Genomic DNA, 16,428 nt, shown 5'->3' on the forward strand with positions numbered 1-16,428 from the left:
TATTAAAATACGTAATTAAATCTTGCTTATTAAAATTTTATGAATTAAATCAGCAAAAAAAATAATTATAAAAGATTTTAATCAGTGTTTTAAATTTGATGTCTTGCATGACATTTTAATAAAAATACATTTAAATAAATAAATTAATAGAACTTCAAATGATTTAAATAAAAAGTTTAAACAAATTCTAATTTATTTATTTGTGTAGATTACATCAAAACGTTTGCAGCAACCTGTAAAAAAATCTAAATTTGAGAGTTTTTCATTGATTGGTAAAACATTTATCAAGTACGAATTAAAAAAGAAAAAAAATTAGAGTAGAAAAATGAATTGATATTATTATAGCAAGAATATGTTTGCTTTTATTATACAAATAAATATATACTTTAATAATATATTCAATCAATCAAAAAATAATTAATTACTTTGCATATTTTTTAATTCATTTAAAAGAAAGAAAGAAATAAGAATAAGCCAATTATTTATTAGAAAATTACTTTATTCACAAAGTAGCTAGCTATATAAAAAATGTTTAAGATTTTAGTGGTGGCGTTAGCACTGATAAAATTTATAATAGGATAAGAAGATAATTTTCAGATATCACTCAACAAAAATGTTAGTCAGCAGATAAAGTTTTATACTCAAAATCACACTATTGGATTTCAAGTAGATTGGGGACAAGTAGAATAAACAGTAATAAAAAATACTGTTTATGAATTAGTTATAGATGCAAACGTGACTCATTTTCCCAGCTCTGAATACTAAATTCCATTTTTATGTATTAGTAACAAAACAGCAACAAGTATAGTAAAATAAAAAGATATGATAGCTCCAAAAGTTATAGCAGATTATTGCGATTTTTATAGCTACAGAACAAATTAAGGGTAATATAGAATAATTTTTAACTCCGAATAATGGTTTATTGAAGCGTAATACTATTTATCCTTTTTGAACATCACTTCACTTTAAATTTGTAATTTAAATTATTAAATTCATTTTATAAACTAAAATTTAATATAGAAAATCAAATTACATTCTCGTCTGTCAACCTATTTATTAATAAATGATTAACTCCGCTAGCAACATCTTTTTATAATTAATATTAAAAATTATTTTTTTATATCAGAAACATTAGATGATTTTGATAAGATTCCTGTTGGCAACATTAAGTTGAATAATAATGGAACATTGCTAGATAATAATTACTGGATCATAGATGTTAATATTGGGCTATACTAAGTTCATACAAAGTAATTTGGTTGTAACTCTCAAGGAGAATATAACTTAACTTTACAATAATGTACTTGCAATCCGGGATTTGCAGGAATGTTTTGTGAATTTATTGTTGAAGAATTATCTGGTGATGTAACTCAGAATGCAATAATTTAGCCTTATAAATATTAATCCTACAAGTTCACATATAACAATTATTATAATCTTGTTATTGAGTTAAATAACACCGCAACTTTTAACTACTTCTTTTGTGATTAAACTGATACTGAAGATAAATTACAAAGAATGTTTATATAGACATTCCAGTATAAGAGCTTGAAATTATAATACAAAAGAAAATAGTAAGTGGTACCCTTACCTTATAATGAAACAATCAACTGCATTTATTTTTGGTTTAAAAATGATAATGTTCAGCAATTGGAGCTTGAAATCACAATGAAAGAAGCAAACTAAACATTCTTAGATCAATTTATTTAAATATTAATTAGCTATCTATTCTATACATTAATAGGTAATTTCTTATTCAAATAAAATTCTCCGTTTACTCCAATATGTTTACTAATCTAAATTTCTCCAAATTTTAAAAGAATTTAAAGCAAAATGATTTATTTTTATTTTTGCATCAGTTTATTATTATTCTAAAAATAATTAATGGAAATCTTTCAGTTTATTATAAATAATTTTTATATAAAAAGGAGGAGTCTTTTTCTGCGGATGCTCATTTTGTATTGTATATTTTAGCAGTGAAGTTTATAAGAGATGGACTAAATTTATGAGAAGAAGATAGATGGAAAAACAGCTTCCGTTAATGACATATTCTTAGTTTAAATAGAATTAAAATTTACATAGAAATAATGATTAAAATACTTGTTCAATTTGTTTAGGCGAATATGAAGATAATGATAGAATAAGAGTAACATGTTGTCGTCATGTATTTCATTAAGAATGTATTGAAGAATGGGCCCTGAAAAAGAACTAGTGTCCATTTTGCAGAGAAAAAATATTTATATTTTTATATAATTCTATGTTAGAATTATTAAAAAGAAATACTGATAGAAATAATCAATAAATCAATGGAGCTGAAAATGAATAAAACAATTCAGAAGAATAAAATAATAGTGCAAATGAAATCTAAGTTAATGTTCAGATGGCCACTTTAAATATTTAATAAGATTAACCAAATAGTAATAGATATTAAAATTTAGTTGAAACTAATTGAAAATTTGGTAAAAGCAAATGGTGCTCTCTTTCTATTTTGATAATAATTATTTAAAAATATAAATAAATTTATTAAAATTTACATCAAAAAATAAATAAATAAATATATTTTATCAATGAAAAAACTATCAAAATATTTTCATCGTTTATTAATTAATATTTGTAACTAAATATTTCTTTTTCATTAAAAAATTAATCTATAAATTTAATAAGTTAAAAGATATTTAAAATTAGTTGATTTGAAAACTAGCTAAAAGTGAATGATCTATCTACTCTATTTTGATGATAATTATTTAAAAATATAAATAAAATTTACATCAAACATTAAATTTTGTATTTTAAACCTATGAATAAATTAATGAAATATTTTATTTGTTCATTTATCCACAATCTAGTTATTAATAATTAGACCTAATATGAATTTCTAATTTAGTACAAATTCTGATTTATTTAATCATTTTTCTTATATTAAAATCATGAACAATATTTCAATTTCTTTAGAAAATTAATCTTAAAAACTAAAATAAGCTAAGATGAATCAACTTAAGGATAATTTATTTTGGAAGAAAGCTAAACAATTAAGCAAGTTTATCCATAATTTATATATAAGCTTTGAAGGAAATTTAAAATTACAATTAAGTAAATAAATAACTCATGCTTTTTTATTTATATAAAAGTTATAATTCAAAATTATTTATTTACACGCACATTGCAAGTTTTAATATAATAAAATAGCTGAAAGCTTTTAATCGTAATTTTTAAAAAATAAAATTATCAAATTTAAATTTTGTTAAATTCAGGTTGATAATAAGCTATTTTATTTTCTTCAATATATTCTTTTCATGCTTTTTTTTGCTTTCTTAACTGGTGAAAAGGAATCCTTTCTTGAGGTCAATGGTTGGTTTCTATCTTTAATTTTCTTCTTTTTGTTATTGTACTTTTGAATTTGTAAGAACATATTTCCTTCTGGGAAATAATGTAAAAAATCTTTTTAATGATCAAAGTACCAATAGAAATTTTACTATTTGATTTTTTCCATATTTAAACCATATTATGTATCGGTAATATGATTAACTGCTTGTTGTTATTTTTAAATTTATTTGCTGTTATTTTTAGATTATGATTAAGTACGTATGCTCTCTTCTCGTACATTGAAATAGTTAGGATCCTTCAAAAAATTTTTTATTTATGTGATGATTGTTTGTTCATGCCTTCTTCTTAAAAATATTGGTTAAGTTTAGTTGTTCTCTTTTAGACTTGTGCTTGAAGGTTCTCTATTATAGTTTTCTTCAAATCTTACTTAAATTTATTATCCTTAGCTTAATTATTTTTCTATAGGAGAATGATTTCCATTGAAATTATTCTATTAATCACTGTTTGCTAAGATTTAGTAACTCTCGAACTATTAATATGAGCTAGAAGGATTATGTATTGATAACTAGTTTGTTAAGTAGTTTTTTTCAACAGAAGGTAAAAATGAATGCTCTCTTGATTACCTTCTGCTTCTATGCCCATATAATTATACTGACTGCTAAGGCATTAGAGCTGATTATTCAATAGGAGGAATAACTGATAACTAAGATTGATTATTTTAATTATTATTTGGTAGAGCAACCGAATTGTCTTTTGTCTTAGTAAGTGTTTGAGTTATTTAATCATCCTCTAGATCTTGGTCTTCTTCTTCCTAAATTTCTTCTTCAGTCATATTAGTCAAAGAACTATAAATTTGATCTAACTGAGAGTCTATTTATATTTAATCTAAAATCTTATTCACTGAACTACAAATAATAAACATATCTGTGTAAGCATTAAATTACTGTGGGATTTTTCTTTCATACTCTTTATCTCTTTATTAATCAACACTTTTATTATACTTTGCAAATAAAAATGGATTATCTGACCTGAAATGCGACAATGGGCAATTTTATAGTAGATGTTAGCTGCTTCTACAAATTGAACACTTCAAATTTAGAGATTTAAATTCAGAATAAAGTAGAATTTTATCTTTTATTTCACAAAACTTCTAAAAATCTCTCTGGTTGTTTTTCAAAACGTCAAGAAAAATATCCCTATCAATCTTCAAAATAGTTGTAAAATCCTGAGATCTCATAAAAATATTCATCGACTAACCATTAAAGAAGTTAACTTCTCCTATTATATCGCCTTTTTTATATTCTTTTACAACTGAGATTGAACTTTTTTATTTATAACAAACAAATAGTTAAAATATCAGCCTAGATTTCTTAAATAGTGATTATAAAAAATTATTTTATTTACTTATTTTCTTATGTGCCTGAAATTAATTATGTAGTAGCTGCTTCATTTTAGTTGTTGAGTTTTTCAAATATTTCAACTATTTATTTGTTTTTTTTTTAAAATTAATTTACTATCCTCTATTTGGTATGCATGTATGCAACATACATACATAGATAGATAGATACAAATAAATAATTACAAATGAAAAAATTAAAAATATTTATTTATTAATTTACCACTTCCGTTGACTATGAATATTAAAGAAGGACTTTAATAAAATTGAGAGTCTTATTCTATTATTATCTGATTTGGGGAATAAAATTATTCATCTACTTTAAAGCATATTGAGTCAATAGTGGTTGGACTGAAATTATCTGTTAAAACCTTAATTTTGTTGATAATAACTCGATTATATTCAAGCTACATTTTATTAGTCAATTCTAATGATATCTTAGATAAAACTTGTTTCTCTTCCTCAGATTTCTTTTTATAGCTTGTTTAGTAAAAGAACTCTAGATCTTCGTTTGCCTTATGTTAAACTTCGCTAAATAAATCAAATAATAAGATAATAATTTTAGTATTTTTTAATAATCTAATTTATTTATTTTACCTTGATATTTTCCTCCTTCTCATGTAATTATTGATAAGATTTATGTCTTTCTTTTTCTCTTACTCAACTAGATTCATTTCTTCTATAATGTTTGCTATTGTGTTGAATATGTAAGCAAATATAGCACCAGTGAACATCATAATAAATGTAGTAAAAAACATTTCTAATCCAGTCTCAACTTCATTTGATCCTGTAGTAAGTAGAGTAAAGGCCCAGTAGAGAGATTGAAGATATATCTTATACCAATCTCCTTCAACAGCTATACGAGTATCTAACCAGCTATAAGTCTCATCAAAAAAATCTAACTCTATCCTTGCTGTTAAGTAGTACATTATTCCAATTACATGACCTATAAGAAATATATTAGCAGCTAAATTTATCATTTAAATATAATAATGCCTATTCAATCTCATCAATAACTTCTTTTCAGCATTTTCGATATCTTTTCTCAAGCCTAGATACTTCAAAAATACAAAAAAGAGGGCTTTCTCATTAGTTATAGAAACGAGTAATCCAATCATAGGCATAAAATCAGAAATAAAACCCTCTTTAATATACTTTCTGAATGTCTGCATTCTATTTTGTACATAATTTGTTCTAAATATTTCAGCAGTATTTATCCTTACAAAAAACTCGATGATCCATAAAACCAGCATTAGAATAAAGTAATGATAAGTAATAGATTTAGGAATATCCATTATGTTCTAATAGACTACATAAACAGAAAGAAAATATAGAAAAATGCAATTTAAAACTATGCAAGACAAATTAAAAATTAGTAGAGGTGTGTGGTGAGGCTTAAAAAATTCTACTGAAGATATTTTACCTTAAGAAAATCGGATGAATTTTTTCAACATGTTAAGGAAAAATGAGAGTATTTTACTCAGTATTTTAAATTTTCCTGAGTATTTGAAGATGCATTTCGTAATTTATCTGCTAAGCAGCTCAATTTTTCCAAATATTCCCAATTTTTTCAAGAGTATTTGACCATCACTTTTATCATTTATTGCTTCGCATATTTTTGGGTTTTTTTTAATCTGTCTTACTCTGCCTGAATATGTGTATTTTTCGAAAAATCCTTGCAGCTTAATTTTCAACTTGACAATAACATCTAGTGTTGTTATCTGATTTTTCTATTTTGCATACATCATCAAAAACCTATTCATTAATTCCTTTTAAGCATTACCAGTATTTCCTGCTTAATTTTTTATTACTTATTAGCTATTTATCAATTAAATCGAGTTTTATTAAACTAAACGTGATTATTTAGCCTTCCTACCTTGATATAAATTTTATGACTCAAGCATTTATGTAATATCTCCATCTTCTGGAGTTTTATAATCACCATCTTAATTGATTGAATCTACTTTTTTATAGTCATAGATAAGATTTCTACTTATAAAAGAACTATTATTAAGATTTTTGTTATTCATAATAGAAACTCTAGACATAGTTCGATTATTATCTCTTTCTATGAATGGGCTTAGAACATTATTTTTATATTCATTTTATTCACCTTACAATTCTGTAATATTGGAAGCCATATCTTTATTTGATAACTTGACTTCTTTTTCATCATCTTATTAGTTTTTTACTGTACTAGGTATTTCTAAATCAGTTTCTAACTTACAAGACTCTTCCTATCTCTTGAACATCAAAGAGAGTTAATCTCTTTCTTCCAAAGCCTCCATTGCTTTAAGCTTTGAGAGATAAGGAGACTAATTCTCATAGTTCAAGTCATCAATTTGCTTCATTTTACAATTTTTTTTAACTTTATTATAATTATATTTATGTAGGGCCTTTGAGTAGAAGTATTAATTAATTAATTTACTTAATTATTATTATGGTTTTCATCTAGAACTAAAAACAAATAAATAAATACATAATTTGAGAAAATTAAATAAATAATATTTATCCAATACTTAAAGAATGACTAGTTATTTCACATTCTATTTTTTAGATTTAAGACTAACAAATTTCATAAATTGGAACGCATAATTTTTAAATAATTACAAACTTAAAATTAAACAATATAGTTAACTTTTCATAATTGACCATCATATTACACTTTTTAGTATACAAAATTTACCAAAACATTGATTTCTTTCTATTAACTAATCTTGATCCGCCTTATCAAATATGTTTATTTTTAGATAAAAATCTAATAATTAATAAATATGGCCATGAAATAAAGCTCATTTATTTTATATTAATCCCATTCTAGTTTTTTTTATAGTAGCTTACAATTATATCCAATTTTTTCTAGTATTTTTTGAAAGAATTACTTTTTACTGGAATGATTAAAAAAACAAGATAAATATGAAAAAACCAAATTAATTTAACATAAAAATCATGAAACCCCAAATTAGTTGAATAATTATCTGCGGATCATTATTTAATAACCTTAATAAATTCAATTTATCATTTTAAATACTTTGTGCATACTTTTGTAAAAAGTCAAATTAAAATTATATAAAATAGTAAAACATAAATAATCAATAGATTGATAAATAATTAATCAATAAATTTACAATACAGGTAATTTATTAGCTTCATTATAAATAGATTAAATAAATATTTCAAAGTTACAGTAAATTTTACAAATTCATAATTACTCAAAAAAAACATATTATAAAATACCAATTTAATTTCAATAAAATTAATATTGATAATCATTTTTTTATATTTATACTGTCTCTCTTATAAAAAATAAATATATATTATTTTTATTTCTTTATTGTATGTTCACAAATAAAATTTACTTATTTGAAATTTTTTGACTGTATAATTTTGAAAAGATTAACTTTTCATCACCATATAAAATACGTAAATAAAAATACAAGTAATAAAAATCCTAGGAGTATACCAACTGAAAATATAATTGAGCAAGTATAAGAATGCTATATTAAAGGTTGTTAATTTTAAAGCTAAGATTGGTAATATATGTCACCAAAGTTAGGCAGTATTTCCTTTTATTAATTTTATTGTTTTTTTTGAATATTATTTACATTTGTTGATCTTTTTATTTTTTGGAAAATCCTTCTAAAAGGAATTTTGAGTTATTTTAAATCGTGATTAAACTCTAAGTAGTTTAGCTCATGGATACTATCTAAAAAATGTTTAACATTATTGAAAGTTACTAAATTTTTTAACTAGTCTTAGTCAAGTGATTTTATGTCACAGTTTTAAACTACCAGATTTGTGAGCTTGGATTATAATTCGTGGCAAACTTCAAGGTAAACAATTAAAAAATTACTATAATTTAGAACCTAATTTCTTTTAAATACATTTTCTATAATTTTGAAAAATGGCTTTTTATCATAATCAATCTTTGCTTGCTTTAAGTTATTATAACAGAGTGAATCCAGTAATTTAAATATTTATTCTTCTTTAACTTCAACTTTGAAATCGATATCTTTTTGCAATTTTGTAATTTCTTGCATTAACTTGTTAACTTTGATTTCTTCAAGCTTTTAAGGAGGATTTAGTAGCGGCTGAAAAGGTTAATGTAAAAGCTACATTTTTTCTTTTATATCTCTAATGTTTCCTTATGTTTGCAATTCTTCATCTTTTGTAAAAACTGAGTCTTTACGAAATCGCTCTTTGTATGGACTTTCCATTTCTATAAATTAGTTATTTCGGTCGTTAAATGTAGGACTGGCTAATTTTGAGTTTAAAGAAACATCAAATTAATCTACATAGCCTAAATTTTAGAATTAGTTAATTAAGTCTTTTTCATACTCAAGATATGCCTCCAAAAATATTTAAAGTGTTAGTCGCGGAGATTTATAATTTATTTTTTCCATTATTTCTTAAAAAATTTAATTGTCAAACCTATTTGAAGTTTAAAAGCCTGGTTTTATATTATTGTTATTGCTGCAAAGAGAATCTAGAATAGCTTTTAGATCCTCTAATTTAATTTAATCTTCCAAATCAAAGTCTTCAATATTGTCGCATATAAAATCTTCTAAAATTTAAATATTTTGTAAGTAATTTTACTAAATTTCTTTTTCTATTCTAATTTAAGAGTTGTAGCCACTAGAAATATCATTAATTGCTGCCTTCGATGGAGATGTTTACTCTTTAAATTGAGAAATACTTAACTAAGAATTATTATAATTTTCAGAATTATAAAGCTGTGGGTTTTTTCTTTTTAGTTAGTAAAGTTATTGCTAATACAAAAGAAAATAATGATTGATTAGATCCTCATCCAAAATAGGAACATATTTATTCATAGAAACCTATGCAAAGTCATAATTTATGAAATTTGCAGCCAATGTTTGCTGCTCTATTCCATTTATAGATAAATCTTGTGGTCTTATAAACCACTTAACTCCTCTTTTAAGATGATTAATTGATACATTAAAACTCTGCAGAGGTTATTTAGTCAAATTAGAGTCAAAGTAAGACTCTAAATCTATAATGATATTCAAAATTTATTCCCTATTTTCAAAGTAAACCATTTTTTATAATATCTCTTGTCTATTCTTTGTCACATAGTTTTTTTCAGCTGAATTTTTGATGTTTGGTATTAAAATATTAATTAAAAGCAGAACAAGTATCCCATGATTGGCATATAATTCTACAACACTATTTGGGTTTTACTTTTACATTGAATTAACTTGATAAATTTATTGATTTATACTATATATTAACTCTTAAATTTAATACACTCCTCCTTCTTTCATAATTTCGCAGGCTCCTGCTATTAAAATGGGAACGATTGCTAAATGATTAAAGGAAATCATTAAACTATTCAACTAACAGACCTGACTAGAAATTTAAATTTTATCTACTAAATACTCTAATCCATTTACATATTCTCCCGCATACTTTAAAAAAGTATTCTAATTCATATTATTTTATTGCTAAATAAGTAGATCTTGCATGGATCCAATACATTCCTCCATAAATACAATATAAGAATTTTCTAATCTACTATATTTGATAATCTTTTACACATTTGGATGATCCATCTTTATTAATTTATTTAAAGTAGAATCTAATTTTTAAGTAGTTTATGGGTTATCACTTTTAAGAGCTATGTAAGCTATTTGGTGAATGACTCTCGTCTCTTTTTCTTTTGCTAAAAAGTTTAAGCTGAATGTATTCCTCCCTCTATATTTAACTGTTTCATAGTTATAGTGTTGAAATAGCTATTTTTTTATTATCTCTACAAGATTTATAATTTCATAATTTCCTTCATCAGCATCTTTAAGTGCCTCTATACAAACGTAAGATCTCTTTATCTAAAATATTTATCCATCAGTAAACTAGAATTTAACTATATTGCAATTTAAAATGAACTAATCTTATATTTTGTTAGGATCCTACAGATTATTTAAACCAGTATTGAGCATCTCTCCTTAAAAATTTAAAATATCTTTTTTTGATACTTTTCAATACAAATTTTTTTACAACAATTTTCAATTAATTTATAGATTTTTTGCAAAATTACAAATAAACAAAAAAAATGTAAATTTTTAACTAACTATTTACCAACATTACTGCTAAATATTTTTAGAAGGATTAAAGTTAAAGTTAATTTAACTTATTCTTTTTTGATTTTAAATATTTTTAGTATTTTATTTGAAATTAACCTAAATAATTTTTGAAATCAATTTTATTTAGTGAGTTCTATAAAAATACTACAAAAAATAAACGAAAACAAACAACATAAAGCATTTGATTCAGTAACAGATTTATTTATAAAATTACTAAGAAGAAAACTGAGGTTTATATTATCTGTTTTAACTAATAAAACATTAGTAAGATTTTGAAATAATAGCTTTTACTTAATCTTATGATAAATGAATGAAAATTAAAAAATTCATATTGAATGTTTAACTGTTTAAATTTTAAGTTTGAAATTAACATTTGGAAAATTTCTAAAATATTTGTGAAATTTAAAAGTTTTGTTTGTTTATAATTTCTTACTATGTTGTATATATATAGTTTACTTCTTTCTTAATTTCATAGTCACTAAAAATTAATTTCTCTATTTTTTAAATTATTTACTTTTTTTCCAACATATTTTAAGGTAAATCATACTAAAAATATTTAACTTTTTGTGATTTATTTCTTTATTAATGATAAATATTTTTCTTTTACTCATATGCACAAAATAATTATTGATTACAAAAAATACAAATATTATTAAAATAAATTTTTTTATCATTTTTGAGTACTCTATCCTAGCATAAATAAAAGCAAAATTGAATTAGAAGAAAAAGGAAATTTATATAATAAGATAAACTAAAGTTTTTCTTAACCTTCATCTTGTATAAAATTAATTTTTAAAAAATTCTTTATTTTTTATTTCTAAATTTATTTTTTAAAGCTAGATATTTATTAATAATTAATTATTTGTATATTCATACAATTTATGCGTTTTCTTATTAATTAGATTGTAAAATAATATTTTCATATTCTTTTAGTTAAGATCTAAAGGATGAATTAGGACAAATAACTTGTCTTTTACTTTTTACAAACTCAAAAGCTTAATCAAAAGTCCATTTATTTTTTTACATCAAATATGCAATAACGAGCGTGGCACTTCTAGAAACTCCTGCTGCACAATGGACATATACAACATTACCATTTTCTATAAATTAATTTGAAACTTTAAAAAATTTGGATATATTCTCATTGATACTGTCAGCGAGCTCTAATTAAAGATATGTATAATCTTATTTAAAGTATTAATCAAGTTAGCTACCTGCGACTAAAATATGAGTAATTCCTCTCTCCTATAAATCTTTTTTGCTAGTTGCAGCGTCTTCATTTCCTAAATAAAGCTTATCTTTTATAATTTCACTTATTTCTACATACTTTTTACCCTACATAAATCTGCTTTACTTGAATTCGTTCATCATCTTGCTTGTTACCTAGAAGCATTCTTTACATATTTTTAAATCAGATATTATGCTAGGATCAGCTTCTCTTATAAAACATACTAGACACAAATTTTCATCCTAAGTCTATTATTTATTCTGATCCATTTATTATATTATTTTATTTTTATTGTCACAAATTTTATTTTTTAGTGTTATGTTTAATATCTTTATAAAATTGAATTTAAAACTTAAATCATTTGACTATTTCTGATAACAACAATAGCTACATCTAAAAATAATATAGAAAAGCTAATGAAAATCGTATTTTAATAGGTTGTTTATTTTTATTTTTTTGAATAAAATTTTCTATATTAAAATTATCGCTTAAATATTTCTTTGTATAATGATATAAACTCAACAAAAATAATTAATTTCTTTATTAATATAAATTTCATTGATCATTTCTACTAAATTAGCTATTTATTTTTATATTAAAATAATTATTTTTTTGAAATAAATAAAATATTTTGGTTTCAATATAAAAAGTTTATTGTTAAAAAATTTAAAATTTCTAGAATACAAAATAAAAGAAAATTCTTTGCATTTTTTTATTAATAAAGGCAAAGTTATAATAAGACCATTTTAATATTAGCTTAATTTTTATAATAATTAATTAATATTCAAAGAAATATTAAAGGCGAATAAATAAAAAAAAATTCTTACATTTTATTATTTCTAAGTTAAATTATCTAATCTTAAATACACTTTTATTGCTGTTCTTATTATGTTTTTTTAGAAAAAACACTTTTGACTATTGGATTTACTAATTAGAATTGAATTCACAATATGTTTTCTTTGTTTTTAAAAAATAAAATCTAAGCCTTTGAATATTTAAATAATAATTGACTTTATATAAAGTTTTTTGCTAAGGTTTAATTATTGATAAAAGTAGATTTTATAAAAGAAAAATGATTTGTATTTTTTATTCGATAAATACATTTTTTTAATTTGTTTACAAATAAATGTATATTTTAATGAAGAATAGAATGATTGGTAGCTAATTATTTGTGAAGAAGATATTTAAGGTAATAATAAGTAATCCTATTATTTGAGGACCATCCAGTTTACTAATAAAATCAATGGATTTTAATAAAAGAGAGTATTTCAATTTATCACTGTAGATTTTTTAATTTTTGCAAATGCTTAAATCTATGATTATTAATTTTTGAAGATATAGTTTACAAAATAATACATATAATTAAACACTAAAGATAGATTATTTAAATAATATAAATGAAAAAAGTATTATTTGAAGAAATTAAAAAAAGTTTGACAAATCCTTCACCTTTGAACTAAATGGATACTGTCATACACATTAAAAAGATCAATTAAAAAAAATAAATTGATGCGAAGAGTGTTATAAAGAGTAGTGAACTGGCCTAGGAATTAGTAGAATATTACAAGATGCAACAAAACGATAGAAATGATGATTCGCTGCACTTGAATCAATAATTTTACAACAGTCCAAAAGCGAGATAAAAAACAGAAGAATATTCAATTAGAAGCAAAACTCCATGTTCTATTCCTTCTAATAATGATTCACTTTAAAAAACAGGATATTTATATTAAAAAGAGCTATAAAACAGTTCATTATTAGAATAAAATGGCAAAAATATTAATGCTTTATAAAATTAACATATATTTTTTGATGTTGGAATTAATTATTGCCAAAAAAGGGATTAAGAGGCCTCTTAATAGTAAAGGAAACAGGTTATTATTAGAAAGAAAAATCAAACAAATCATAAAAATTAGATTTTAAATGCTTTAGCTTAAAATAGATTAAATACTTGTCAAAGTAGAGTGCGAGCAGAATCTGTAAACATGATATTTGAAAACAATTTGCTTGGGACGTTTCAAAAAGGTAATTAGCGTTGTTAGACGTCATAGCATGATGAAAGAGCAGGTGAAATAGAATAACTTATCATGCCTAATTTCGAGAATAGTATTTTAGCAAATAATTTTAATAATATGACCTGTAAGACAAGATAGTTATTTGATAAGTATCCATGCAAATAAAATGAGTGGTCTCCTCAAAAGAAGCCATATAATTATTTCATAAAAAATCATTTAAAGAAAGCATAAGCATAAGTTTAAAAATCTTCCTTTATAGACCTATAAGGTATCTAATGTTTGAGTTAGGAATATATCTAAAAAAATGATAGCTAATTGAAATAATCTCAATAACTAAGTGAAGAAAAGTAGCAAAATAAAATGTATTATGATAGGTTTAAAAGGATGTCATAACCAGACATGAGTAAATAAAAAGAGAGCGAAATATTTATAGAAGAGTATTTAAAGACTATTAAAATTTAAAATAGATTTAATCCTTCAAAATAAATCTAATAAGCATCATAGGACATTTAGATTTAAGAAAGCTAAAACAGACCTGTTTCAAGAATTCATACTTCTATTTCACCTGAAAAACAAAGGACCGAATCTCCATTAACAAAAAAAATCACCAACTTAAAAAGAAATAATTAGATAAAACACAGCACAGTGTTATCTTAAAGAAATAGTGTAGCTTTTGAAAATTATAATAGCGCCTTATTTACCAATTCATAAGATTTTGAAACGCATGATTTTGATGATGGCATAATGAATTTAAACTAAAATAAGAAAAGAAAATAATCAGCCAATAAAATTAACAACAACTCATTAAATAATTCATTAATTTTATCTTAATAAACTCATAATTAAAATTAGCAACACTCAAGTTCAATTCAGATAAATTTTCCATAAAAATTATAAAAATATACTTCTTTAGATTAAGGAGAGTAACCCATCAATAGTATATTCTATGGAAGTCAAATGAGATATTAACAAATTAGATATAATTAAAACTCAATTTCAAAAATATAAAACAAACAAAATTTTTTGTAAAATACTAAAAAAAATAACTAAAATTAATTGTAATATGTAACTCCTCATCTTGTGAAATTATGAGTTGATTTTTTTTAATTGTGTATTTCTAAAATTACTTTAAATTTAACATTTCAATTTTTTATTTAAATTAATTTTAAATTTTTTATGAAAATAACAAAAACTACTTTAAAGTTAAAAATTAAGCTTCAACAAAAAAATTAAACATGTATTTTTTTAATTTGTAATTTGGTTTTTTCTTATGTCTTTTGATGCTAATAAAACAAATTTTATAATTGGAAAATAAAAATTTTAATTAACCTTAAAAATAATAAAAATTTATAAAAATAAAAACAATTAATTAACATAATGAATTTATGCATATGAAAATATAAAGGTCTTTAACTCAGTTTCTAATGAATTACATCATTAGAAAATTATTCAATTTATAAATTTTTTATGAATATCTATTTAGAAATGAAAACAAACGCCTTGATGCCTAAAAAAATATTTAGCTTAAAATAAAATATTTTGAAAAATTCAACATTAAATCTTTTTAAAATGTTAAAAAATAAATTTAAAATATTTTATGTGAACAATGCATTGAAATAAATTAAAATAGAGTTCTAATAAGTAAGAATTTCTCTTCTACTGGAATCATGAATCGATTTTGAGTAAAAATAATTTAATAAAAATCAAGACAAAGTAATTAAATAACAAACAATGATTAAATATAATATAAAAGCTATTATTCCAATTTGAATGTACGAAAAAACTTGCTATGAGAATATGTTGCTAATTTATAGCACAAAATAATTTTTTAATACTGAGTTTTCATGTGTTATAAAATATCAACTTATCTATTTTTCTCAAATAAAAACAATAAATGTATAAGAAAAGAAATTATAACTCTGTAATATTAATAAAAATAGTTATATAGATTGATAAGTAGATTATAGGCTTTTTTTAGTTTTTTAATAAATAACTTATAAGTCTATTGGTTTTATGTGATAATAATTAAATATATTAATTAATTTAACCTTCATTTAAATATCACTCTCAAAATTTAAATGCAATCTTAAGTAAAGGAACTATCTAAATTAATTTAAGAACAGAGTTAACCGCTTAAGTATGAGTATAAATATTAACTGAAATAGAATTTTTAATTAGTTGGGACTAAACTTAACTCTAAAATGATTAGGTCAACTCAATAAAGCATCGATTAATGTAAATATTAGTAATCAAGATGATTGTTTAAATATTAATTTTTACTTAAAAGAAATAGATTAATAAGTTAAAAGAACTCAAAGCACTATTTCAGTCTAAGATAATATGATTGCTTAAGATTAAGGTTGG

General features: G+C 22.5%; 5 protein-coding genes across 5 annotated transcripts; 2 read left to right on the forward strand and 3 right to left on the reverse strand. All coding sequences in view use genetic code 6, as the record gives it.

Annotated features, from left to right (window-relative positions):
• Positions 1–528: 528 nt before the first annotated feature.
• TTHERM_00305420 (zinc finger, C3HC4 type (RING finger) protein) lies at positions 529–2,452 on the forward strand (the record flags this gene model as incomplete). Its single annotated transcript, XM_001021019.3, has 3 exons — positions 529–973; positions 1,127–1,744; positions 1,929–2,452. The coding sequence occupies 3 exons, from the start codon at positions 529–531 to the stop codon at positions 2,450–2,452; spliced, it is 1,587 nt and encodes a 528-aa protein (XP_001021019.1).
• An 825-nt stretch (positions 2,453–3,277) lies between these two features.
• TTHERM_00305430 (cyclic nucleotide-binding domain protein) lies at positions 3,278–7,071 on the reverse strand (the record flags this gene model as incomplete). The annotated part of the gene is made up of 4 exons (XM_001021020.2): positions 3,278–4,646; positions 4,729–4,804; positions 4,944–5,251; positions 5,318–7,071. 4 exons carry the CDS (start codon positions 7,069–7,071, stop codon positions 3,278–3,280), a joined length of 3,507 nt encoding a protein of 1,168 aa, XP_001021020.2.
• Positions 7,072–8,127: 1,056 nt separating this feature from the next.
• Positions 8,128–10,677, reverse strand: TTHERM_00305440 (dual specificity phosphatase domain protein; the record flags this gene model as incomplete). Its single annotated transcript, XM_001021021.2, has 1 exon — positions 8,128–10,677. The coding sequence occupies one exon, from the start codon at positions 10,675–10,677 to the stop codon at positions 8,128–8,130; it is 2,550 nt and encodes an 849-aa protein (XP_001021021.2).
• Positions 10,678–11,691: 1,014 nt separating this feature from the next.
• TTHERM_000305449 (tyrosine phosphatase) lies at positions 11,692–12,393 on the reverse strand (the record flags this gene model as incomplete). Its single annotated transcript, XM_012798856.1, has 1 exon — positions 11,692–12,393. Exon 1 carries the CDS (start codon positions 12,316–12,318, stop codon positions 11,692–11,694), a length of 627 nt encoding a protein of 208 aa, XP_012654310.1. The 5' UTR covers positions 12,319–12,393.
• Positions 12,394–13,392: 999 nt separating this feature from the next.
• Positions 13,393–15,156, forward strand: TTHERM_00305450 (hypothetical protein; the record flags this gene model as incomplete). Its single annotated transcript, XM_001021022.2, has 1 exon — positions 13,393–15,156. Exon 1 carries the CDS (start codon positions 13,447–13,449, stop codon positions 15,154–15,156), a length of 1,710 nt encoding a protein of 569 aa, XP_001021022.1. The 5' UTR covers positions 13,393–13,446.
• Between the last annotated feature and the right edge of the window lie 1,272 nt (positions 15,157–16,428).

Source organism: Tetrahymena thermophila (assembly GCF_000189635.1).
Source record: "Tetrahymena thermophila SB210 genomic scaffold scf_8254551, whole genome shotgun sequence".
NCBI lineage: Eukaryota > Ciliophora > Oligohymenophorea > Hymenostomatida > Tetrahymenidae > Tetrahymena > Tetrahymena thermophila.